Source organism: Typopeltis vanoorti, chromosome 12, assembly GCF_054136105.1.
Source record: "Typopeltis vanoorti isolate ZY-2024b chromosome 12, IOZ_Tvanoo_1.0, whole genome shotgun sequence".
Taxonomy (NCBI): Eukaryota; Metazoa; Arthropoda; class Arachnida; order Uropygi; family Thelyphonidae; genus Typopeltis; species Typopeltis vanoorti.
The window spans coordinates 110,946,489-110,966,299 of NC_143560.1; the positions used below are offsets into that span (position 1 = coordinate 110,946,489).

The 19,811-nt window shown below is 34.5% G+C and overlaps 1 protein-coding gene across 1 annotated transcript in view; it reads left to right on the forward strand.

Moving 5' to 3' along the window:
- The window catches only part of shot (dystonin-like protein short stop), a 1,304,552-nt gene that overhangs the window by 647,789 nt on the left and 636,952 nt on the right, over positions 1–19,811 (forward strand). Inside the window, exons 46-48 of the mRNA XM_090402172.1 lie at positions 688–850; positions 6,812–6,978; positions 13,829–13,998. Coding sequence (XP_090258298.1) covers positions 688–850; positions 6,812–6,978; positions 13,829–13,998 — 500 coding nt within the window. The remainder of the gene's footprint in view (positions 1–687; positions 851–6,811; positions 6,979–13,828; positions 13,999–19,811) is intronic.

The window sequence follows — 19,811 nt, forward strand, 5'->3', positions numbered from 1 at the left end:
ATATTTTTCGTAATGCATTAATCAATTACTCTATAATAATTTTATCATTAACACACCAGTACTCTTAGCAGTAGCCATTCGAACTTTACTCTTATGAATATATGCACAACATAGTCCCTTTTATAGCATATTCTTGTATAATGAAGATGAAAAATAATATCCTGAAGGTAAACGGTAGAGCATTGTCAAAACTATGGGGATTTATTAAATAATCATATGAGATTTTGCATGTGAAGTATAATAAAATTCATGGGAGAAGTTGCATAAAACCACTACTCTGCTTATTTGAAAGTCAATGCATAGATAAAGTATCTTGTTTGGTTTCTAGAACAAAGGAACTGAATTATCTAACTCATAGCTCGCCAGCAGTACAGGGACAGAAAGTATAATATATTTGCAGCCTTTTATGAGTGGGATTTGAATAAAATCTATTTGTATAAATGTGTAATATTCTGATAATCATGTAGTGCCTACTAATGGGCATGGTGGCATTCTTCACTGTCATTAAGTTCATGATTAGTACGTCACTATACAAGCTAATTTTTCTTTGGTATTCACTTCATTAGTAATATTTCTTTTATTACTAATTATTAGAATTTTTTTGTAATTTGCAAGAAATTTTTCTTTGAATGGATGTTATTAAAAGATAATAGTTTATTTATTATTATTTTTTTAATGATATTTAAGGAACTGGAAGATCAACTAGAAGATCAGCGTCCTTTATTAGCTGATGCAGAAAGTGTTTGTGAGCAACTTTGTGATATCTTAAGTGACTCTGCTTCAAAAAATGAAATAAAAAATAAGTTAAATTCACTTGAAAAACAGTATTCTAATTTAACTAAAAAAATAAGTAAGTACTATTTAAATGGTCTAAAATTATATAATTGTATGCAATACGTTTAACTATTTCAAAAAAGAACTCTAAACTGCAGAAGAACCTAACTTTCAGTAGTTGTACTGTTTACCCTGTGCTTTGATTTTAATTTATTAAGAAAAGGGAGGAAATATTTTTTATTATCACAGATTCTCACCACTAATCTTTTACTTAATTGAAAATTTACTCAATTTTCAATTAACTTAATTAAATCTAAAATTAATTTAATTTTGTTCCATATTTGTTTTTTAATGGAGGATATAAACAAAGCACATTAACAGGCATTTGCTTAAAGAACTTGGTTAGCTCCTAAAAGATTTTTTGCTAGGTAGGTTGAATATGTGAGTTAATATCCTAGTATGGGAATGAATATTTATGAATGGTTTCATCATCCAAAATGAAACCACCACTCTGATTATTGGGGGCATGAATTGACTTAAAGTTTCATGCTAGAGTAGGATTTTCAGATTATCTAATTTTTTACCCAACCCATTGCTGAACTCCTCCGTGGTGCAATTTGAAGAATAATGGTATGTTGCGCCCTTTGACTGGGAAAAGGCCCGAGTTCGATTCTCATCATGATCCCTCTTATCATGATGAGAATCGAACTCAGGCCTTTTTTTTTTTCAATTGAGGGTGAGTTAGCCAATTTCATATGGAAGTAGCAGGGTTTTTTTTCTCCTTGAAACTCAAGTTTTTCATTCCACATACAGACAAATCAACCCTGAGAACATAATCAATTTACAGACAAAAATTACTAGTTGGTAGGCAGTAGATGATGGTAGTGGCGGTTCATTGTAGTTGGTGAATTAAGTGATGAAGATGGAGAGTTGTAGAGTTGTTACCTTCCCTTCATGAGTCTTTGGTCTCCTTGGAGATGTCATATAATAATAATAATTATATAATAATATAATAATAATAATAAAAAGAATTCACTTTATATAAAAGCCTAACTAGGTGTAGCCGCCAAATCCTGTAAAGGAAAGGAATAAGGAAACTTAAGATATCTTTAATCTAATGTATAGTCCTCACCTTCTCACAGTATGTCAAATTAAGAAGTAATTATTTTTTGAAAGAATTTTTATCTGGTCCACACACAAGACCTATAGCACACTAGTGCTCTGTGTGGACAAGAGAAATAGAAAAAAGGTGGAGTCTGTGTTCACAATTCACTTGAACAGCTGAGGGTTGTAATCTTTGGGGAAGGCAGAGTGGTGAAGACTGTTCCAAAGGACAGAAGTAGATGGAATAAAAGAGGAGGCAGTGAAGTTGGTTTGGTGAGTTTTAAGATAAGTTTTAAAAGAGGTATACCGTGAGTAGACATATCGATTCAATAAAGAAACAACATCTAAACTGATCATGATATCAGAAACGTCCAAATGAAGATCTGAAATTTTATTTTTGAAATCCGAAGTATTTTTTATATAAGTATCAGTTCTTCTAGTTGAAGAGGAAGTAAATTTGATAAAAATTTTGAGATTTTGTAAGTGGGGCAACCTATACAATCTACGACTGGTCTTAACGGAATGCCTGCTTTATGAACTTTTGGAAGACCATACAATCTAGGTGGACGACTGAAGAAGGTTTTAAGTTTTTTCTTTTGATCTTCATTCCATGTAGATACATTATCTATAAGAGAATTAAGTCTCTTCAATTGACTCCAGGTAGGATCTGATGTAAGAGGCCTATAAGTTAAACAGTCGCGAAGTAAAAGAGACATTTTTCTCTCGTATTCCTTCCTATCTTGAATCACTACAGCCTTCCCCTTATCAGCTTTCGTAATAATTAAATTATTGTTATTCTTCAGTGATTTCAATGCTTTAAACTCAGAGTAAGAAAGATCAGGACGAGGAGGCTTGGCATTAAAAAGAATTTTTGCACATTCAAAACGTAATCTGTTGGCTGTTTTTTGGGATAAGGATCGAATATTTTTATCAAATTTACTCTCCTCTTCAACTAGAAGAACTGATTCTTATATAAAAAATACTTTGGATTTCAAAAATAAAATTTCAGATCTTCATTTGGACGTTTCTGATATCATGATCAGTTTAGATGTTGTTTCTTTATTTACAAATGTGCCTCTTTCTGAAAGCATTGAATTACTACAACAGGAATTTCCTTCAGACATTGTAAACGTATTTGATTTTGTAATACATTCTGGTTATTTTTCCTTTAAAAATAAGTTGTATCAACAAATTGAAGGAACAGCAATGGGCAATCCTCTTTCTCCTGCTATCTCCAATTTCTTTATGGAACATTTTGAACAACGTATCATTGACAACATTTCTCCCAGACCTACTTATCAGTTCAGATATGTCGATGACATTTTTGCTGTATGGAATGGCTCTTCGGATGAACTTCAACAATTTCTCACTAAGTTAAACACATTTCATCTTAGGATCAAGTTTACCCTAGAAGTAGAATCAAATAAGTAGTTAGCCTTTTTAGATCTTCTAATTCTTTGCCAATCAGATGGTAACCTACATTTCTCAGTTTATAGAAAGAAGACTCATACAGGCCATTATAACCATGCGGAATCTCATCACCATCCCAGTCAAAAGGCAGGAACTATAAAAACACTGGTTCATCAGGCCCACTCCTTTTGTTCTTCAGACGATATTTTACAGAAAGAACTACAATATATAACTTCTTTCTTTCTATCTAATGGTTATAAGAATTGCTTCATTAAAAGAACTTTGAGTAGTTTTAATATGTCTCCCTCTTCAAACACAGAAGAAAAAATAATGCGCATTCCTATCCCTTATGTACAAGGCATCAGTGAACGTATAGCAAAAGTTTTAAAACCACTGAATATTTTTGTTGCCTTTCGACCGTTTAGAAAAATCTCCACCTTTCTCACTTCTCCTAAGGACAAGCTTCCACATCTTAATCATCCAGGTGTCTACCAGATTCCGTGCTCTTGTGGATTATCTTATTTCGGACAAACAGGAAGATCTGCCTCTATTCTGCTAGAAGAACACCAATCTTATATTGAATACTTTAAACCTGAAAAGTCTGGACTTGCAGAACATGCCATCTTCACTAGACATAGAGTTCATTGGAGAAAGACAAGAGTTCTTCACAAAAGTCAGTTCCTCATGGAACGCCTTTATAAAGAAACATGTGAAACTCTACTTCATTCTCCTAACTTAAACAGATCCAATGGCTTATGTCTATCCCCTTTATGGGAGATAGTACTTTACAAATCAGCTAATCTTTCCTAACTTTTTATTGTATTGATTTTTTTTTTTTTTTTAGGAAATTTATTGACCTTTTTAGTTATCTTATACTAGCTACTTAGGTGGCGCTTTTTGGAATTGTTTAATTTTAATTTTCAGTTATTGTTTAATTTGAGCTTAATACGTATACCGAAGATGTCTGTGACACACAGGCGAAAATTATACTATTAAATAATCTTTGTACGTGAGTTTTTTCCGTTATTAATTTTGAATCAAGTTTTAAGATGGATTGTAAAAGGGTATTGGTTAATAACAGTGGCGCTTGTTTTAATGATTTTGGAGAAGAATGGAGGAATAATAATCGCCAATTCAGCAGACCATTGTCTGTGAAAGTATCTGTAGAAGAGGCACAAGACAGAAACTGAACATATATGAGAGGGAGAGAGGGATTAAAGTGTATCTGTGAGTGAGGCATCATTAATTAGCCATATTGCCTTCTTCTATGTTGGCTATATATAGTGTTGGTAGCTGTTTTTTTGATGGCTGCAGAAGCTGTCGTTGAAACATGGTTGTGCCAGGAAACATCGAAAATGCAAGTCAGTCCAAGAAGAGAAATCAGAATGTGTATGGATGATATCCTAGTATTAGTGAGGGTAAGGGAGAGGGATGCAAGCTCTTTCTTGAGGGAGATCAGACGGAACTGAATTTTGGTGGCATTGAAGTTTACTAGGTTGTCCTTTCCCCACTGGGATATAGCTAGGAGATCTGAGTTCAGGTCCCTGGTTGTTGGAGATCTTGTGGATTCTAATGCTTGAGAACTAACAGGTTTGTCAAATACAAAGGCAGAATGGAGTGTACCGTCGTCAGCAAAGCCATGGATAGGATGGAAGTCTGTGAGAGCCGGTTGTTTATATACAAGAGGAAGAGAGAGGGGGGGGTGAAAGAACAGAACCTTGGGGTACTCCTGCATTGTAAGGAAATCTAAGGAGAGTAAGCCGTCCACCATGACACATAGTGAGCGACCAGTGAGAAAGTTGGTGATCCAGTTGCAGAGTGGGGACAGCAGACCATAGGATGACAGTTTGGTGAGTAGGTCCCTGCCTGATCAAATGCCCTTGCCTTGAAATGTCGAGGGTGACCATGTGAGTTTCTTCAAATTTCTCCATAGCTTGAGTCCATAGGTGGGTGGTGAAAGCAAGATCAGCTGTAGATCCTGACTGGCAGTATTCATGTTGCTGGTCACTGATTAGTTGTATGTCTCTAGACAGTTCAAGAGGTGGTTGTTGATGACCTTTCCATAAATTTTGAGAGAATAGAAGTGAGAGCAATTGGACAGTAGTTTGTTGGTTGACTTTCATTACTTTTCTTTGAGATGGGCTGGATGCGGAATCTGTTTCCTTGTTGTGGGGTAGATGCCAATTTTGTTTTGTCGCAAGAGTATAGGTGACCTGAAGGGAACCATTCTTGGTGGAGTGGAGGGAAATTTGCCCAGGTCATCAATGCAGGAATTGGAAGACGAGTAATGCCAGTAAGTTAGCCTTGTCTTTAAGTGAGGTAACTATAGTTCAATTTGGATTTGAGAGTGGTGGAAACCTGGGTGGGCAGAAGTTGCACATAATGGCCTTTGCAAGGAAGCGAAAGAGCGATTACTGTTTGGGCAGGAGGCAAGTTTGCAGTATTTGGATCTTTCAAAGTCTGACTTGGTGATCATTCTTTTACAACTATTGCAGGCTGCAGGGTAGACAGAGAGCAGCTGGAATTTTCGTCTTAAGCCAATTGTGGTAAGCAGAAGTTTTTTCTTTTACAGCATTGGCACACCTTCTTGAGAACCAAGGCTTGGATTGTGGCTGAGAGTTTGGACTGGAATAGGGAATTAAAACTTTCATTCATGTGAGGATGATTTCTGTTATTCAGTCTGAGCAGGTTTTTGGATCAGAAGAACTTATTGAAGCAGTAGTTGGACCATGGGAAGGAGGAATAGAAATTGTGGAGGTGCTTACAGTTCGTACCGTTGTAGTGCCAAAGGACACGAGACTGTGAACTGGTTGGTACAGGCTGTTCTGCAGCAAAAGAGACTTGTATGAGGTTGTAGTCTGAGTTTCCAAGAGTAGAACTGACAACCACAATATACCTGGAAGGAGTGCTTATTAGGAAGAGGTCAAGTGTGTTGCCAAATTGGAGTGGGTTGTCTCCTATTTTGGTGGGAAAATTGATGATCTGAGATAGGTTTTTGCTAATGGCAAACACCTCAGCATCCCTACCTGTTTGATTGGCGAAACTGAAGAATGGAAGCCAATATGAGTTGTGGACATTAAAGTCCCCAAGAAGGATGATCTCACTATTGGGGTATTTTGACTGCAAGAATTCAAGCTTTTAGCAAGAGATAGTTGAAGAGGTCAGAGTGGTTGATGGAGTTTGTAGAGTGATAGAGAGAGAGCATATGAAAGGGCAGCTTGATTTAGTAGGGGAATTCTAAGCCTTAATTTCCTCAGGTGATGAAAGACATCTACAATCTAGAGGTTAAGTTAGCATTCATCAAGTTAGTGATATTGAAATAGCTGATTAAATTAGTAAATTTCATGAAATTATTGAACTTATGTAAATTAGTATTTTTTGAACAAAATACTTTGATTTGATAAAATAAATTATTTTTTCTAGATTTCTTTTCACTAATAACTTATTATAAGCTCATGAACTTATAAGTATAATAAATGTCATTTGTTTACATATCCTGAAGCAGACTTTTAACTATTGGCAGATAATAGAAAAGCTGAGCTGGAATCGTCCCTTAAGGAAGATAGACTTTTTTTCCATTCATGTAATGATATTCAAGAATGGTTAAATAACATGGAGAACACCTTCACGGACGACTTTCTAATTTCAGCCGATTCACCAAAACTGAAGAGGCAGCAGCAAGAATTTGAAGTATGTATGTATACATGAAATTTACAATCAAAGGCATAAATAATAGTTGAATGAAGACAATAATAAAACTCTAAGTTCTGCTTAGAAGTTATGTAATAGCACAATGTATACAAATTTTTATATAATTCTGTTTTTTTGTTGCTCACATACACATCTTTGTGGACTGACTGATGCTGGATTTATAATATTTTTCTGTTTTTTTAACATCCTTCAGTTGGTTATGTGTCATGCTGGTTAGCCAAACAGGTGAATAAAATTTGGTAACTCCACTTATTTGATCCCTGAAGTGGCTTGAAAAAGTTCCATGTTTCATATGTAGAGCAGGGTTTCTGGATTTCATAAACAATAATAAATAAATAAATAATACATTAAATAAATAAATAAATAAATCATCTTAAGAAGGATTTATAATTTCATGTTGCCAAATCAGGTACATAAAAATGCTAATTTGTGAATTATGTTATTGCTTTGGCAGATTTCATTGTTGTATGTCAGTTGATATTCAGTTTTTATTATTAGCTGATAATGTAAGTGAATGTTAATTAATACAAGTAAATTCTCCCCTCTCCATTGGAAGAATCGTATCTCATGCATAACTATTTGCTTGCTAGCTTCATTGGCTAAATGGATAGCATATCCATGACAATGCTATAGTCTTTAGGTAGCAGGTAGTTTTCATTGCTTAGTATGAAACCACCACCACAATTTATTTTTTGGAGGCATACATATCTTGAAAAAGAACCATCTTTTCCCACTTACAGTACTAAAATTATAGTGCATATTTCATGGATGGTATTCACTTACAACTGTTCCTTTCTCTTCTCAGCAATAATATTTGATGATGGTATATCTTATTATTCTAATTTAACCCAACTGTGGTTAGTAGTTTCTTGTCTTATTCCTCATCATCTCATTGATATGTTTTATTCATTGCAGATTTTGTGTTCAGTTTTTTATATTCATCATACTGAAATTCCTGATACATACCCTCAAGGGTTGTACAGGATATTATGATGATATTGCCAACAGAAAGTTCTTCCTTAGTACAACTTCCTGTTGGACTCTAGAGTTCTTACGAATTTCTCTAAAATATTAACTACAGAAGAAATAGAAATAAGCCTATGTTTGATAACTGCATTCTGTGACCACCTTTATGCAATGGGGACTATCTTACCTTCCTTTCATTCTCTAGGAACTTGTCTTGCTCCAAGACATACATTAAACAGCTAACTTAATGGCACTGTATATTCCATAACACATTTTCTTAAAACATGTGAAATTCCATCTAGTCCCTTTGCCTTACTAACATTTAGCATACTTATTATTTGGAATACATCCTTTTTATTTAATTCTAATACTTCACCACTCTTTATCCTTCTGGGAATAAAACCTGCTGTACCAGGATAGAACACTCTAATAAAGTGATCATTAAATAGCTCAACTATGTCATCTGCATTGGTCATTGCATCAGTACAATGGAGGAAAGAATCTGAAGGAAGAGAGGCAAGTGGTGCATGGGAGATACTTAAGAAAAATATTTTGATGGTAATGGCAGATTGTATAGCTCAAGTCACCATCATCATCCATCCAGCAAGGCAATCTGTCCACAGTAATTTTTTCTCTTACTCGACACAGTGAAAACTCCTTGGCATTCTCTGTGGATTGCAGCACTGGTCTTTGTCATATTCTAATTTTTCACTAATTACAATAGTCACTTTCCTGGCTTGAGTCCTATATTCCTCATGCAACTGTTCTCCTCTCTCTCTTTATATTTTCCATACCAGTGTTCAAACCAATGTTAACTTATTGATCTGAGAGCTGGGTCAGAAGCAAAACACTTGACCAAAGACTAGAGATCACAGATATGAGAGTCCTGAGAAAAATTAGGAGCATGAACAGATGGCATCAATGGCAATATCATATTAAAAATGAAGATATTAGGAAAGACCTTGACATTGTCAGCATCCAGGAATGTGTTAGCAGAGCTAATTTCAGGTGGTATGGTCACTTAAACAGAATGGGAGAGGAAAGATTAGTAAAACAAGTGTTCTTTACCAGGTTGGCAGGAAAAAGACCCAGAGGAAGTCCAAGATATAGGGTGGATTGATACAGTAAAAAGTGCCTTAGAAGATAGAAATATAAGATCTGATAATATTGGAGTCTTGACAGGTAACAGACTGATTTGGAGAAAAATTGTAGATAGGAAGTTAGTAATGATGTAAATTTTTCATGTAGTACTATCATATCTGTACACCCCTTGAGGGTATATACCAGGAATTTGATGATGATGGTGACTTGAGCTATACAATCTGCCATTACCATCAAAATATTTTTCTTAATTATCTCCCATGCACCACTTGCCTCTCTTCCTTCAGATTCTTGCCTCCATTGTACTGATGCAAGCTGGTTTCTAAAGCTGTGATAGTTGCCTGCTTTATAATTCCACACAGATTCCTTCTGCCTTGAAACCTGTACATGCCTATTCATCCTCCAAGTAACAGGACTGCATGGTTGCTGTCACTAACTGGGGCAAATATGACTTCTTAGTCATAATGAGATCCTATGATGCTCTGACCAAATTCATAACTCTTGATCCTTGTGTTTCTTTCATCATCTGCTGTCTAAGACAGTTTTCCCTCAAGAAATCCAAAAATTAAGATCTTTTAGTACTCCCCTAAATGATCACTTGCCAAACTGAGTTGTCTAAATATTTCCATCTTATCACTATCTGTATTCTTTGGTCTATAGCAACATCCCAATAAATATCTTGTCTTAAAATCATCTATCTCAGACCATATACTCTCAAATCCATTAGTATTATTTCCACTGTGATTCTCTATCCTGAGAGGGCGCAGTTCATCTCTTTTCATGAGTAACACTCCACCACCATGTTTATCTTCAGTATCTTGCTGAAATATACTATACCCTTTGATTTGTATCCCTGTTAGAATATCCTTCTCAGTTGACCAAGTTTCACTGATAGCAACAGTCTTGGGAGAGACTGTGTCAAACAATGCCATGAACTCATCCCCTTTATTCCTAGTACTTCTATCATTTGTGTACAGAAACACCAGTGCATTGCTAATATTCTTATAGCAATTATTACTTTCCTGATACTCCACCTGGTTGTGTAACAGAGTTGTACCCCTTTACATTTCTCAAGCCACTATCCCCATATAAGGCCATCCCTGCTGCATTCCTCCTCTGCATTTCTAGTGCCTCTGCCCTGACCTGACACACTCATTTACTCAGAAAACAACAGTTTCTCCAAATGCCTGTGTCCCTCCTCATTCAAATGTAATCCATGTCTTGCATACTGCTCTTATCTTTAAATGTACTCCACACATCCACATATTCTAGACCCCTCTTCCAATACATTTTCACTGTCATTTCATTTGTTATCACTATTCTTCTCTTCCACTCTACATTATCATATTGGGGCAACATGCTCATTATCTTTCCTCGGACATATTTCTTTTATCTAGACATTGTTGTCATCTCATTGCTAATCTACACAACCTAAATCATGAAATCTCCATATCTGATACTTCAACCAAATTCATTCCTTCTCTCACTGTCATCCCTGGCTCTTCTTTTTTTTTTTCTCTCAAAATTTCTCCCCTCTCTCTGTTCTTTGCTTTCAAATTCTCAACTTTCTCCAATTTGTTCCCCCCCCCCACCCCCATATCTGTCACATTTCTCACTCTTGTTCCCTCATGCCTCTCTCTCATGCATACTCTTGTTTTTTTGCACTAGCCAAGCTCTCCATCTTCCTAATCTTTTCTTTCACCTCCTCAACTCAGTCTTCATTCCTTTCATATCCTTTCTTGATAGTTCTATTTCTTTCTCTACACATCTTGCTTTCATCTGATATTTGCACACATAATCATTAGACATACTGTCTCCCTCTGCCATACTGCCTAAATTCAGATCCATATGTACATCTTTCACGTTCTTTTCACCTACTGCTATCCAGAAATTGGCCTTCACCCATTTCTTAAATATCCATTGCTTTTTCTCTGGCCACCACATTTTTCACATACGCATGCACGCACATTCCCATATCTGCCTGGCTAAATTTCTTAGTAAACTATTAAATCAACTATACTGTGAATAACATAGTTTTTAAATGCTGGTGGGCTGGATGACAACTGGTGTCGTTAGGTGTCCATTTCAGTTGGATGTGCTGTTTTGTGGCTTATGCAACCCACGCTACAAAATTGACATAAATTTGAGCTCTTGTTTATCGATGTATGAAAGTTTTAAGAGTGCATAGAACATCAGTGCTCATCTTAATTGGTCCAATGCAATTAATTGTAGGATAAATTTGAATACTTTAATTTATCAATTCATTGTAACCAAATCTGCATAGAATGGGGGAACAATGTGTTTGTTTTTAAATATATTAGAAAACAGTAATGAAGGAGAATGCTCTATTTGGTTAGTATATTTGAATTACTCAAAGGTGTAATTATGTGAACCATCATTAATAAGTCATGTGAGAATGTAAAATGTAAAGGAAAGAATAAGTGTGAGTAGAAATATTTTCATTAATTGCAAGCAAATTATTAATAATTCATATTTATGATATGTGTGTCATAAAAGTTGCTGGGTAGAGTGAATAACATGTGATCCTATAAGTCTAGACATGAATAAGTGAATTTATGATGGCATAATTAAAAAAAAAAAACTTAAGAGGAGAGGGAAAGTAATGTTTGCAAAGTATAAATAACTAACCAGTAATAAACAGCTACTATATATATTTAGTATTTCAGTTAAAAACTATAAGGAGAGGCTAATCCAATGAACTAATAATGTTAATGAGGTGATTCATTTAGGCGTGGCAGGAATACGTGGTTTGATGGAGTAGCAAATCATCTCTTTTTTGTGAATTTGTCGTGAATGTTATGTGCATTTCTCTGGTTTATGTATATTTCGCTTTGTTTTCTAAGAATTTTCTTTTTGTTTAATGAGACTCAGTATACCATTCTATGCAATATTAGGATAATATTGCATAAAATAATAGGATACATAATATCCAATTATTATCAAAATTATCCACACTTTTGGGAATCCTACATTCGTTAATTTTTTGTTTTTTTAGTGTCAGCAGCTGTTCTTTCTTATCACTAACAGATATCACACATTATGCTAATATTTTGTTGTAGAACAACAACTTCTTTTAATACACAGAAATATTAATTTTTATTCAGCAATAGATAAATTTTACTATGTCTGTTTCCGAAGACTAGAAGAAAAATGTCTCTATGCTGTTTAAAAAAACTTTCCAACCTCAACATATGCTATACTGCATAAGCAGGAAAAACAAGCAGCTTTGTTTATCACCCGAAAGAATGGATAAATGGATTACTTCTCTCCCTCAGATTCTGCTACATGCATGTGTCAGACACAATAACCAATTACAGCCACTAGGTGCTATTGTTTCAGTTCTCACCCTGCCTCGCCTTATGGGCAGTTTAAAACCACTGGAATGCCTAAGAATTTGAAAAATACCATCTGTAGATCTGTTCAAAGGTCTCAAAGATGTATGTATTTGTGACTGCACACCTGGGCTGTTAACATGAATGTGATGCAATGTTTAAGGGTTGAAAAGTGTCTCTTCATAAAGCATTAGCATACTGTGTTTAATTTTTGTAATCGCGCAAAGCCAGAAAACAGGGAAGTCTTTAATGGAAATAAATGCAAAAATGTAATATCAGTGATGTTGCTATTCCGTGGATGTGCACCACACACATAGCGCACCCAGAATATTCACTCCTGATGACGTTAGAACTGACAGCCAGCATGTTGAATACGATCAATACAATTTGATACAATACCAAGAAAGTAATACCATAACAAAACACCCCACCAGTCATTAAAAAAAAAAAAAAAAAGTCGATTTCAATAGTACAAACTTAAAAACTAGTATTGGTAATGAAATAAACACAATAGAATCCTTCCTTACTACTAATACTTATATTTTTTTAACAGCTTGTTATCACCCTGCTGCATATGTCTTCACACACTAGCACTACCTTTGTCTTGCCTATTATCTAACTTGTGTGATGAATGTTCACATCACACTGGTTTTTCATGGATGTTTCTGGAAATGGTTGGGTGGGGTGCAATTTTTGTCACATTGTGTGAGATCACCACCCTGTTATTGTCAGAGGTGGCTTATAACATTATCATGCTTGGTTTGCAGAACAGGTATTCAGATGATCTAGTATGTTATTTATCCACTTAATGTATGATAAATTTGCAAATTTATAAGGGTGGATTTCTGTGATAGCACTACTCAAAAAAGATTCTAGAAACTTGCATTGGTATTTAAATAATCTGTCAATAATGAGGCCATGAGAGCAAGCGAGGAGGTAATTGTATATCACACATCCATGTCTAGAAAGAAAAAGCATATATGTAGTCTTCTCAGTAGTGGAAGAGTTCAGCAGATGGATTACCTTGAAATATAGTGAATTCACAGAGGCATCTAAGAAAATAATCATAATTTAGTTTTTAAGGAGGAAATGGGGAATAGATAAGTGAGTGGGTGGGTGGATGAATGGATAAATGGCAGTTTAAGTATGTAGCTATGATTTTATTCAGTTCATATGTTAAATTTAGTGAGCCATCAGACTTGTTTATTTTATCTCAGATACTGCTCTTCCCTTCCTGTGACCGTTTATGTCAGTACATAAATTATGACCAGTTGTTTTTTTTAATTACTTCCCTTTTTCTTGAATAAAAAAAAGCCTTTAAAAGTATTTTATAGGACATGAACATAAATGTGCTCTCTGAAAGAATATTTTTATAATAATAATTTGACTTGGATTTAAAAATATTTCAGCCTGTGTATAAAGAAATTTTAAACAAAGAGCATGAAGTTCATATAGTTTTAAGTAAAGGAATGGAAATGTTGAATAAGATGACACGCAAACCTGAAAGCATTCTACTTCAAAAGAAACTGGATGCAATGAAAAGGCAGTGGGAAAAAATTCGAAAAATAGCTACTGATAGGTAATTAATGTTTTTTTTAATACATATTTGAAATGCAACTTTTACATGAAATGTTATTATTATTATTATTTTTTTTTTATGATTTTAATTTAACATCAGCTCTTCCTATAGTGAATTTTTAGGACCCAAAGTTATAATCTGTAAAATTTGAATCTTGCTCTTGGAATTTTCTGAGACTTTTGTTACAGTGACCGATTTCTGAATTGTAATAGTTCAGACGTGATTGTTAACTTGATAATGAGATAGAAAATTTTTAACATAACCAAATCCATTTCATTATCATTTTTGTAAAATTCATCAAGAAAAGGCTATAAACCTATAGTTAATTGTTTGACAGTTTATGGGTTCCAAAAACACGACTGTTATTTCCATCCTCTTTATTCACCTGACCTCATCCACTGTGAATTTTTCCTATTCCCCAAGATGAAATTCCAGCTATAAGTGCATTGTTTTGATATGATTGAGGAGATCCAAGCAGAATCGCATGAGGTGCTTTACCCATATTTGGTATACTAATGTACTATAATTTGATTAACGAACCACTTCTGTATGGGCTCAACATAAAAACATAGTTGCACTCAAGGACTTCCAGAGATGCATGGAATCATGAAAAAACCACTAGGATTACTGCTACTCGTTCAGAGTAGTTGAAAAGGGAACTGCTTTGAAGGAATCAGTGGTAACTAGCAGTTAGGTTAAGTAATTTTTTATGATCAAATTCCCCAAATGTATGGGCAGCATAAGAAATCCAAAATAGGTAGTGACCCTTACCTAATGTTGAGTAGGATAAAAATGAATATCATTGAAACAAAATATATATATATATATTATATATATATGTAATTATATGCTTCAACTCGGTTGTTGTGATACATTTTTAAAAATAGATTTAATTACTTAAAAACCGAGATTACTTATAAAGATTTAATAAGATTAATACAACTAGTTTCGGCTTATAATAGCCTTTATCAGGTATTCTTAAAGGAAGAGAATAGTAATAAACATTGAAGTATCTAAATTCCTTCATTTAAAAATGTATCACAACAACCAAGTTGAAGCATATAATTACATCTATAGCCTAAATGACGAGGCATCTCTAATTAACATAAAAAGGAATTTTAAAAAAACATTGAAGAAAATAGGCCTGAAAATAAACAGGTTAGTATTTCTCAAACGTTGTAAGTTCCATTCAGTTTTTCCTAAATTCATCTCTTTTCAAGAAAAAATAACAACGGAACGCGCTAAAAGAATTTATCGTAAAGCTAAGATGGATCTCCTCAGCGCAAGAATTTCAGACACAAAACGTTGTTTAGCTTTTTTGTTCACCACTAAAAGATCTTTAGCTCAAAAACTTGAAGAAATGATGGATAATGATAACTTACATGATTTTATCATTAACAGTGAAGCACAAGCCACTCGAATACAAAACAATAATAAGTATACTCTTATCCGGAAATTTAATAATCTACAAAGGATACAAAACAGATCTAGTCATAGTGAAGCCCGTATTAATCCTGAAAAAGTTGTAGTGAACAATTCTTCTCATATTTTAACGGATGCAGAAACGGATATTCTTAGCAAAGGTCTCAATTTCATTCCCTCACCAAAATTTATCCCTAAAAGAATCTCTCCTTACAAAAATAGAAAAGGCAAGTTCACTCATTCCTAATCATTTGGCGAAACTTCTTCGTATTGAATCGATTTTCATTATAAATAATGCTAAACCTCCAACAGATAATATTTCTCTGACTGAAAGACAAGCCCTAAAAAATCTAAAACAGAACAGTAACATTATTATTTTACCTGCTGATAAATGCAACTCCACGGTCATCCTCAACTCCGAAGATTACCACGACAAAATGCTTCAATTACTTGGAGATAGTTCGACATATTCAATTCTTCAGGAAGATCCTACAAGAGAATTACAAAATCGTACAAATAACTTGTTAAAGACTGCGAGTGAACTTCCTCATAATGTTCGCCTCTCTTTACGCTCTCTACATCCTCTTATCCCACGCATCTATGGAGTTCCCAAAATTCATAAAGAAAACATCCCTCTTCGCCAAATTGTGGAAGGAATTGATTCACCTACATATAAACTTTCAAAATATCTAGCAAAGTACCTCAAGTGTTTCTCCAATAAATCTTCATCTTTCATCAAAAACACCACAGATTTTGTTTCGCATATAAAAGATATTCCCATCAATGAAAATGACATTCTAGCAAGTTTTGACATTATATCTTTGTTTACTAACGTTCCTACAGATGAGGTACTTACATTACTAAAGGACAAATTATCCAAAAAAATGTTTGCTTTATTAAAACATTGCATTCATTCTGGTTACTTCAAATATCAGGACTCCATTTACCAACAAAAACAAGGCCTGGCAATGAGCAATCCTTTGTCCCCAGTTCTAGCTAACATCTTTCTTGAAGATTTTGAAGCGAAAGCCATATCTTCCTTCTCATTTAAACCGAAAGTTTGGAAAAGATATGTTGATGATATTTTCATTGTTTGGAATCACGAGCACACATCTCTCATAGCTTTTCTTAGTCATCTTAACATCCAACATCCTAATATAAAATTTACTGCTGATCTAGAAAATAATAACTCCTTGCCTTTCCTGGATGTCATGCTTACACGTTGCTCTGAAAGATTAAAAATCTATATACAGTAAACCTACTCATACCAATACATATCTGCATAATCTTTCTCATCATTTTCCACCACAAAAACTTGGAACTATATCTACCTTAGGACACAGAGCACGCTCTCTCCTGAATGAACAAGATGAACTACAAAAAGAAATAAATCAACTCTCTCTTATCTTTAAACAAAATGGTTACTCTGAAAAAACGATTAAGAAATTTCTTCTGGATCCTCCTAGACAGTGCACCACAGAAACTAGTAATTTTAAAGGCAGCATCTCCATCCCATATATTAGCACAGTCTCTAACAAATTAGCAAAAGTCCTTAAAAAATATAACATCAAGACGTTTTTCACCACCCTTCCAAAAATCCGTTCTCTAATCAGCCATCCAAAGCCTCCTCATCACAACCTAAAATATCCAGGTGTATATAAATTATGGTGCGATTGCACTATCCCTTATTTCGGACAAACTAACAAATCTGTTGAGCAACGTATAGAAGAGCATAAAAGAGACATCTCTTACAAAAGATCTCATGCAACTGCGTTATCCAGTCATGTTCTTTTTTCAAATAATCCTAATGATGATCAACAAAGCCACTCCGTTTGCTGGGATAGATCAGAAAATATTTTTCACTCTGATGATGAGTTTGAGAGAAAAATTATAGAATCAAGGGAAATCCTTCTGAATCCTGTCCACTTAAACAACAATTTGAGTTATAACATCCCAGATAGCCATGCTGCAGTTATTCAATATTGGCGTTCACGTGAGTCTGCACGCATACTTGCAATAAACAATGGCACGCCTGTTAGAACAACTTGAAAAAAATACGTTTTTTATGTATCAATTATGTGTGGCGATTTTTTACCTGTCTTTTCAAGTTTTTAGATACTTCAATGTTTATTACTATTCTCTTCCTTTAAGAATAGCTGATGAAGGCTATTATAAGCCGAAACTAGTTGTATTAATCTTATTAAATCTTTATAAGTAATCTCGGTTTTTAAGTCATTAAATCTATTTTTAAAAAAAATAAATAAAAAAAAATATATATATATATATATATATATATATATACTAAAGATGTGAAAAGATTCAAAGTCAAACAATTTCAGATGTGAACTGTAGCCTCGGAAGATAAACAAATATTAGTGAGGAAAAATAATGGAGTTTGTGGGGAAACCCAAATCATAGAGACTAAGTGGCAAAATATGAGGAAATCATTAATAGATTTCTTCTGATTTTGTCTTAGAAGCATATAAAAAAAACAATATTCTTGGCAAGTAAGTCGGCATGTGATGTTAGATAATATAGAGCAAGGTGTCAGAATGCTAAGTTCTATGTAAAAATAGCCAAATAAAGTTGGGGAAAGATGTTGAAAGAAACTTGGAAAATATATGTCATGTAAGTTTTTATAATGTAAGCAATCTTGGAAAGAGTGTTTACAAAAGAAATGAAGAGTCATAAAGATCACAGAAATACTGAAGGACTTTTTTCAACTAGTTCCACTGTTATACCAAATTATTGTTGTTTTGTGTACTGTGATAAACTGTTTTTGTTCTCTGAAGACGCTGGTATAATACCAGCGAAATATCAGCAGATAAGTTAATAAATATTAATTATTTTTTTATCATTCTGTGTTGTCATCAATACTATGAAAATAAAGTAACACGAAGGAAAGGATATTCTGGATATCTGGTCTTTCTAGTTTGGTTGCCTGGCTGGCGAATCATTTTTCTCTTCCTTCGTGTTATGTACTGAGAAGTCTTCAATGTCAATCCTATAAAACTCTTTTGATAACTGAAGTGTTTCTATCATGTCTCTTCTTTTTCATCTCAGCTAATTTTTGAATCCTACAGACTGTCAGTGTATTCTCATAGGGAGCATTCCACAAACCTTCCACAATCTTTGTCACTAACCTCTGGATCCTCTCCACAACTTCTTCACTACCACAGAATCTGGGAGTCCAGATATAGCCTTCTTAAAGCTTTATAGGGGATAGGGGAATAATAACCTCTCTATCCCTGCTTGTTAGTGTGTTCTTCCACAACTGCATAATTTGTGCTGTTTTGGTTACGTTTGTAATATGCCCTCTAAACTTCAGCTCCCTGTCCACAATCACACACATGCCCCTGGCCTCATCGATTTAGTTCCATCTATATAATATACAGCTTCTGATCATTTACCTTATACGTGGTCACATTAAACTGACAGCCATTTACCTTTGCCTATACTTCTAGTCTGTTCGTCTTCTTGCAGGATCTCTGCATCACCTTCATTTACCATCGCTTTTCCCAATTTAGCATCATTAGGAACTGAAGTCCTATCAAATCATTTCTTCTGTCATTGATATACAAATTAAACAATAGAGGACCAAATACTGAGCTCTGTGGTACACCATTAGTCACTTATCTTCTCCTGGATTCAACTCTTTCATAAACCACTCTTTGATATCTTTCCATCAGCAAACTTCTAATCCAGATCACCAGATTTATATCCATCCCCATTTGCTCCAGTATGCACTTGAGTTCTGTGTGGAATCTTTCCAAATGCTTTTTGTAAAGTCTAGCAGTATCACTGAGTAGCCATTTCCATTATTCAACTCCATTGTCATTTTATTATAAAAAGTAAGCAAAGTACTAAGGCAAGACCTGCCCTTCACATAACCATGTTGCCCCTTATAGAGTATCAAATTCTTATCTACCCTGTCTCGAATGCTGTCATTCACCAATTTCTCCCATACCTTACCACCACTCCTTAGATGCTGATTGTCCTGTAATTTGCTTCTTCTGTCTTGGAGCCTCCTTTATGCAATGAGACTGTTTTGCCCTCTTTCCATTCCATTGGTGTATTCCCACTACTGAGGCTTAAATTAAACAGATTGATCAGAGGAAGTGATAATTCCCTTGCGTGTTCTTGTAATACACAGCTTGATATATCATCTAATTCAATGGCTGTGTTCATATTGAGGTTATACAATATTTTAGGCATTTCTTAAACCTCTATTTTCTTAACAGTCGATGTCACCACCTAGATGGTAAACTCCTGCATAATGCCCACTCAGTAATTCAACTATTTGGTTTGGTTCTGTTACTTCCCCACCATCAGCACTTTTTAAAGTCGTCCGTCTGTTGCCATTCCTCCTTTTACTTGCCACATAGTGAAAG